Source organism: Ricinus communis, chromosome 3, assembly GCF_019578655.1.
Source record: "Ricinus communis isolate WT05 ecotype wild-type chromosome 3, ASM1957865v1, whole genome shotgun sequence".
NCBI lineage: Eukaryota > Viridiplantae > Streptophyta > Magnoliopsida > Malpighiales > Euphorbiaceae > Ricinus > Ricinus communis.
In genome coordinates this window covers 6388988-6397240 of record NC_063258.1, presented here as the reverse complement: position 1 = coordinate 6397240, position 8253 = coordinate 6388988, and the positions used below count along the sequence as shown (strand labels likewise).

The 8253-nt window shown below is 33.2% G+C and overlaps 1 protein-coding gene across 1 annotated transcript; it reads right to left on the bottom strand.

The window, feature by feature from the left end:
- Window positions 1-1220: 1220 nt before the first annotated feature.
- On the bottom strand, window positions 1221-8253 carry LOC8260093 (E3 ubiquitin-protein ligase ORTHRUS 2). The gene is made up of 9 exons (XM_002529513.4): window positions 7665-8253; window positions 6511-7043; window positions 5933-6058; window positions 3660-3759; window positions 3509-3570; window positions 3321-3423; window positions 2939-3083; window positions 2531-2745; window positions 1221-1981 (listed from the first exon to the last, which is right to left on the bottom strand). The coding sequence occupies exons 1-9, from the start codon at window positions 8136-8138 to the stop codon at window positions 1481-1483; spliced, it is 2259 nt and encodes a 752-aa protein (XP_002529559.1). The 5' UTR covers window positions 8139-8253; the 3' UTR covers window positions 1221-1480.

Genomic DNA, 8253 nt, shown 5'->3' with positions numbered 1-8253 from the left:
AAAGAAAATCAAAAAGAGAAAGAAAGCAGTATACATAAGTTAAATTATTTTTTATGTAAAGCGAAATTAGTTTCAAATATTTTACAATATGTAAAATATATCATATTTTAGTAAATATATACTTTTTATTGTTAAATATTTCTTGCTTTGAATTTTGTTAAATTTTAAAAAAAAATGTTAAATACTTAAAGATATACTATTATTTGGCAAACGTTTATTTTTTTGCTATTCAATTTTTTTTAGAATTTGTATTATGTTTCATTTAAAAAAGATTGAAATAGCTAACGTATTCTTAATATATACTATTTTTTGTTAAACATATACTTTTTACTGTTATTTTTTTATTTTATAAATATTTTACATTTTTTAACTTTTTAAAATACTTAAAAATACTGTAAATATTGATTAAGTTATTTATAATATTGAAACAAATTGATATTTTATATTATTAATACTTAAACATAAATATTAATATTAATAAAAAAATTAATATATATTTTACTTAATTTATATAAAAAGTATACCAAATATATACATTTTTTCACCTTATAGCAATTTATCTCATTTTTTATATTTAATATTCTTAACACATTTAAATTTTTATATTAGTAAAAAAAATTAAATTATTTACTTATTTATTTATCACTGATATCATAAAATCAAATAAAATAAAAATACTATTTAACAAAAATTAATATATTTTAAATTTAATATTTATTCCATATATATCTTTTTCTGAAAAAACTAAATCTATATATTTTATTAATTAAATAAAATTCTATCTTAGAATGTTTTTATAAATAAATTTTCATTTTTAGGTATCTTTTTAACAGCAATATTCAGATATTTTTATAATTATTTAATATTTTTATATTTATAAAAAGAAAAAATCCCTTAAATCAATTCGATTTGATGGGCGTAGTTAAAACTTGCGCAGCCCTAACCCACGTGTTTCCTTTTTTTCATCAACGTGCGGATCTCGGTTGAACTTGACCTTCACCGTCAAATTATTATTGACCATGGCACTACGTACCTACCCGGTCAACACTCAAGCTCACCTCCAAACACAGGCAATCAAGAGTTCAAATGAATCGTTTTGGATTTGAAGAAAGAAGCAAATGAAAACATTATCAACCCTCCAGGCCCTTCCATGCCATTCCAAATTAAGTGTTGATCTCAAGAACAGACAATAATTTAAGATGAAAAGTTGAACTTAAAGATCATGAAAAATATACATACATGTGTGTATAATATATAAATATATAGGTAGAAAAAATTTATCATGGTGAATGTTTTCAGAAGGGGATGCTGTATCAGTAGATACTTTCTACCATCCAGAAACAGATATGTGTTGCTCCCAAAACAACCCAGCCATTCAAAATTGAAGCATGGGTACCCATAAAGTTGTGGGAGAAGGTCACCATGAACCTTGTCAAGTTTCTAAAAATAGTTCAAACAGAAATGAGAATCAATGTATCATTCATTCAAAGTCATCATCAGATGATCTCACATTGAGAGGACTTGATGGTGAATTATTGCCATCCGCTGTTGCTTCCTGACCTCTACGGTTCCTTTTCTTTGCCCCAACAGTTGGTTCCCGTGACTCAGCCCCACTGTCAGGAATCTTCCTTTTACAAGAGAGCCTTGCTGCAGGGACTTGCACATTCAAACCACCATCTTCAGCAACTTCTGACTCTAGTTTGCTAGCTTCTTCAGAGTGCTCATTTCCGCACCCAGTCTTCCCTGCAGAAATTTCATTCTCTTTCTTCTGCTCGATGGCAACCTCAGGCTCACACTTACTTGGATTCTCCAAGCCATTGTGAGCAGCAGTCTTCTCAGAATCATCTTCTCCAGCTTCTGTAACACAAGGATTCTCCTCAGATCCATCTGCCTCTTCCTCACCTGAATCATCCACAGAATCCACAGTCTCTTCTGTCTGACGTTGAAGTGATTCAATCACTGCCATTACTTCTCGATTAACCTGTCAATAACCACCAAAAGGTGTAAACCCAAATCCATTTAATTCAACTGAAAGAAGAAAATTAATGCTTAAATATGCACATGAATCATAAGTTTGCACATCATTTCTGAAAAACAATGGTATAGAAAAGTTTTTTAAATTCCAGTTTACTTTTGCACATTATTTCTGAAAAACAGGTATAGAAAAGTTTGAAATTTCAGTTTACTCTTGAATCCCCGCAAATTTTAGGATCATAAGTTTAAATTGGTGGATTAATGGTAACATCTCACCTTTGAAATTTATGGGGCATGGCAGTTTGGGTTCAACCCTGCCCCAGCCAGGGTAAAAATATAGAAAATTTAATTTCTGATTGAAAAAGGGTTAGAGGGGATGGGGGTTTTGAAGGATATGGGGCTTAATTTGAAAACAGGCTTCCAAGCTAGGCTTTGGTACCACATGCTAAACTTGACTGTATTTAAGGCCTACCATACATCCTAAGTTCAACTTTAATGGAAAGAAAAGACTCATGAACACAGGCAAATTCAACAGTTAAATGTATCCATTTCACACCTTAGGGTCTTGAAGAAAATCAGAAATGTCCGTTGGGCAACGAGGGCAGTGCATGATATTTTTTTGTGCCCGAAGTGTCCGTCCACCTTTACTTCTCTCTCTCATAAGAGTCTTCCCAGTGAATGCACCCTCCAAACACGACTTGCAGAAGTTATGCGCACAGGGCGTTGTAATTGGTTGATTCATCACTTGCCGACATATTAAACAACTGAATTCTGCATATTGAGATTCCAAGTGAACACAAACTATGCACTACATAGTCCAGGAATGAACACTGAATGCATAAACACAAAGGCATGCATGTGGAAATCCACCACTTCTCAACTGGTAATCTGTGCTTTAGTTGGTTGAGACTGTCAATACTGAGGATGAAATGACTAGTACCAAGGAAAAGAACAGAAGGCATACCTTTTAGGAGTCGGTCCCTCACACTTGTATTCTGTGCTTTCCGAATAACTTTCCTTGACATCTTTAAGTCCTCAGAGTTTCTAGCATTAACTGGTTTTCGGCTTTGAGGTGGAGGTATTTTCCATTTCCAGCGCCCATCACTTTCCTGTGAAATAATTAATGATATCATTTCATTTTCCAACTAAATAAGATTGATCAAGAATAGCAAATACTTAACATGAAAGAATTCTGTTTGCGACACCATGAGTCTCAACACTTCCCATGTAATTAATATTTCATGTAAATATTCTTTTTAAACCAGAAGATCATTAAATTAAGCATAAAACAAGAGAAAACAGTGTTAAAGACAGGATGTTAACTTTGAAGGTTTGAATCCACTCACATCAAAATCCCATGATGGACTTTCCTTTCTCTCCGTTATGTCAGTTGCTTTTGCAAGCTCTTTTATAACAGGCAAGGGTCTTGGTCGGTCACCATGCTCATCGCTACAGTAAATTGGAAAAGATTTAGAAAGAGAGAGAAAGAAAGTTCAATAAAGGTAACAAACTAACTATTTATTCAAATGCAAACCTTGTCCAAGGAGCAGGTTCATTGTCGCATCTAACAAATAAGTATCTACAAACCTTATGACCCTAATATGGGAAAAGATATATATTAATAAATTTTCCTATAGCAAAAGAAATTAAAGAAAGAAAAAGTTGATGAGCAGTCGATGCATTACTTGAATTCCAACTTTCCGCCAGCACTTTTCTATTCTATAAACTCCATCATAGCGCACCCCACTTTCAGGGGCATATGAGGAACGTTTCTCCTTGTGAGACCTGTTAATCTCAAACAGCAGGCATAACAAACATTTACAAATAAATGTTACTTGCTAAAACAAATAAGAGAAAAACATTAAAACTAAATAGTGAGCAATTAGAATCACAACAGGAACATCATATTCAACCAAAAGTAAACAGTAAGTAGCATGTTCATTCCATGTTAACAGCTGAAAGATCAATGAGACTGGACTTTCTTGTTCTTGACAAGTTGAACCTACACATGCATAACCAACATAAGCTAGTATATCAAAAATGTAAAGCTGCTAGTTTATCCATAATCAAAACTCCAGAAAGCTGTCAAAGAAAACTAGGGTTTGCATTTCAGTGGACACAAAATTATTAGCACTTTATAGCCACATTCTAGCAAGTGCAGTCTATGCAGCAGCTTAGCCTATGATTTATGTTACATAGTACAATAAGGCCATCAAATAAGAAGTAATCCACAACAGTTCCTAACCCTGGACTAGCTAGTTTATCCTATAAACCAAGCATTCGCCTACTATGAAGTTGCAACTCCAACCTAAATTAAGAACAGCATACTGCCACAGTTACACTATTGTGTTATCAGCTAATACACCACAAACCAAAAAAAGACATGGCCTATTTTCTATGAAATCAAATGACATAGAAAATTAAAAGAACTTTGGAAACCAGAGCCAGCTATATACTTGAATGCGCTTCTGTCACATTCTAGGTTGCCTAAGCTTCATTAGAAATGTCATCCTTTCTTTTATGTATAATGCCATCATGGTTCTAAACAATGTGAACTCTATCAATATCAAAAGCACCACAATGCTACCAAACTAAATTAGGGCATAACTAACCAAAACAATCCCCACTAATATAAATTTTTTAAAAACAATTCCCTTTCAAATAGATAAGTTCCGAGGTATGTTGGCTAAAGGAAACTAAGTTGGGAAGATAAATGAAAGACTTCAATTAAGGAAATTGATGTAGATCCTAAAAGATAACAGAAAAGGAAACTGAGTTGTTTGCAAATCTCACTATATTATTGCTACATTACATAACAGGACTAAAAGAATCCCATTACAAAACAGGCAATATGTTACCATTATTTGTACGCTAATTGCCACAGGTAATATAAGCATTTCACTGAAATCAGTGTGACATTTTTTAATGAAAAAGGAAAGAAAGAACAAATCAATTTTCTATGTCAATCCAACTAATTTTGAAAGGAATTTTCTTAGTTTAACATGATAGAAGTCCTCATGTATTAACATACAAGGATACAAATAAGTCAAGTTCCCCATGAGATATTTAACTAATACTAGTTTTTGTACTCACGTGCATTGCACATGAATATTAGCCACTTGACTTGTTATCACTTAAAAAATAAAACAATATTTATTTTAAATCTTAACATCATAAACATTTCTATTGTTAAGATTAAAAAAATATATATATTTTGTTTATAGTAAATTCATCTATCAATAACCTATTTTATAATTTGTAAAATTTATACTGATTATTCATATAACTAGCAATAAATAAATTTAATATAATATTAAAGAAAAATCAAGATTCATTTATTTTGTAAATGTGTACTAATTTAATGAAAAGAATTAAAGCAGATTAACATTTAATAAGGTTAAGCTCAACTGTGAGTAGAAAGTCAACCTACGTTTAGACATTATAATACTAATAGATATTTAACTAGTATAATCTTTTAAACTAATTTCATACTAAGCATAACATATAATGACGTTAGCATATTTACCTTTTTAATAATTTCAAGTCAACTCAGCCCAAATGTATCATATATCCCATGACTAGAGTTCAGGTGACAGGCATTAAACTAAAAAATACATAAATCAATTGTGCGTTGGAATCAAGCACAAAGTTTTAGTTGTTTTTGGATCAAGTACGAAGTATTACTTGTTCTTAATCAAGTTGAGTTCTAGTAGCGAACACATATTAACGTCCACTCATATCTTGACTTCAACACTTTTTCTCCCCTAACTATTTTTTTCAATTGGGAGTAATAGAAGTCAAGTCCATTTACCAATAAAAGAATTTTGGTCAGGTTCCCTTCCAAACATCTACAAACTCAAGGTAAAACAAAATACATATGCTAGACTATAAATAAACACATAAATAGCAGAAACACACAACAGATACAAGCAATGGAACTTTGGAGACTGAAGCTTACCTCACAACCCTAACAGGGTAGCCCTTTCTGCAACTCAGTCTAAGCGCCTCATTCATCTTTTCAAATTTCTGATCAAATGACTGCTCCTTATTTGTTCTCTTATTTCCACTCAGGTCCCGACCGCCACTGCCATTCACAGCCACATAAAAGGAAATAAAATTAGTCATTAAATTAATAAAAAAGGGGGAACATAAGCAGGTAAAAACTTTCAAACACCTCTAATAGGAAGGTAGGAAAAGAAGACAAGACTAACTTAACAAAAGGGAAACATGTTAATTGAGTCAATTAATTACGTGCTCTGATCATGCAGCATGGATGATCCTTATCCATGCACTTTACGTATAAGACGAGAAGAAATTATAAAAACCAATTATAATTAATAGAATAAACAGATAAAAACAAGGAGTTAGAAATACTCCAAATGGTGCAACATTTACATTTACCAGCTCTAATAGTGACTAATCTTCCAAAAGAAATTAGTAAACTTATTTTATGTTAATGAATAAGAACCTATAAATGAAGGCAAGGAAAGATTTGAAGTTAAAATAAGTTAACTGCGCAACAATCTTAAAAACAACCTTCCAGTGTACAGAAACCATTCACCATGATCTTCATCATCTATATAGCCTCCAGAAAGTGCAACTGACTGTGCACCATAGTTTGACTGACCAGCAATACCAGCAACATGAGGAAGATGTGCACCCCATTGCCTGCATTCCAATCTATCCTCCCAACACTCCCCAACAAGTACACCTTGATTTCTTTCTGGATCATTTTCAGCTGGAATAGGCCCAAAATGATCAGGTGGCACGGTAACAAATATCTTTCCACTGCAAGCATTAGCCTTGCCAGATCTTTGTGCACGTTCAGTAGTATATGCCTTGTCTGGCCTGTTTTGATTGTGCACAAAATGGTAAACTTTCGGTAGCCCCCCAGAAACAATTGATTTTGACAACTTAGCCATACGAATGGCAGCTACAAGACTAGAATTAATACGCGGCTGACTAGCCATTTTTGGAGGAATTGCAGAGCGGCATTTCGCACAAGTAAGCTTTCTTTGTCCAATCCATCTCTGGAAACACTTGAGACAGAAATTGTGGCCACATGGTGTCTGAAGCAAGACAATAAATTAACTCGTTAAATTCTTAGACTCAGCAAAATGTATTATTCCAAAACCAATCATTTGCAAGAAGGCCATTTACTTAAAAAAAAATTAAGTTGAAAAGAATTGAAATCTAATATTTGAATCAGAAAAATTGACTAAATAGAATTTAGATGAACCGAAGTCTTGCATTCTTTTCTTTTACTTCCCAAACACGACAAAAGACAACAAATAAAACCAACAATTCACCTATAATTTCCCAATTACAGATACACTCAATACGCATACTTAAATTGAGTCCAAATAATATCATCTGTATGCCCTAATTAATATTGTCAAACAAATACCAAAAACAATCTCAAGCAGCAAAACACATAAAAGATGTAATTATTATTGAAGACTCATAACACCCCCAAAAAAATTCAATTCGAATTTAAGCTTTGTCATTAGTATTAGAAGGCATTAATTAACAAATAACACGCAGTCTATACATACAACAACAATAAAATGCTAGATTTCAAGGAACAAAGCTAGATAACATTTTTTTTTTAGATCATGAATATGAACATCATATAATAAGAAGAATAAAGAAGCCCTAAAACCCTCTAGAAAAAGGAAAAAAGAACTTACAGTAACAGGACGTTCAGGCAACTGCATACAAAAAGCGCATTTAAAAGCCTCATCAAGAACATCAAAAACATCATTTTTACTGTTATCTTCACTGCCATCATCATCGTCGTTATCATCAATTGTACCACTCAATAACGCTTGTCTTTTTTTAGCTTTTTCCTTTTCATTAAGCGTAACATCAGCTTCAATCTCTTTTATTTTGGTCACTAACTCACTTCCTCCTCCTCCTGCTGCCACGTCCGCAGGTGCTGCAGCAGTGACGTCGTCACCACCACCGCCAGCACCGGAGCAATCAGGACACTCCCATTGGAGAGTTGAAGCTAGGGTTTCTGTTTTAGAGGAAAGACAAGTCAGGTGCCACGGAGTTACGCACGTGCTACACGTTAGCGTTTCTTCATCTATTGGTTTTAATTTGCATTTCATACAAACGCCATCTCCGTCACACGGGAGTTGGATTTGGATATCGTGCGCCATTTTTCTTTAATTGCTGAGTGTGTACGCGCGTAGGATAAGAGTTTGGGTATGCTTAGGATAAGAGTGAAGAGACGTCTCTTTGATTCAGGGGAATTTAAGGAGTGAGAGAGAGCGT

Excerpts from the sequence above, each read along its gene's own strand:
- LOC8260093 (XM_002529513.4), bottom strand. The coding sequence starts at position 8,138 with ATGGCGCACGATATCCAAATCCAACTCCCGTGTGACGGAGATGGCGTT. Across the intron at positions 3,760-5,932 it reads TACCCTGTTAGGGTTGTGAG|GTCTCACAAGGAGAAACGTT; the intron begins GTAAGCTTCAGT and ends TGAGATTAACAG. Across the intron at positions 1,982-2,530 it reads ATTTTCTTCAAGACCCTAAG|GTTAATCGAGAAGTAATGGC; the intron begins GTGTGAAATGGA and ends GGTTATTGACAG.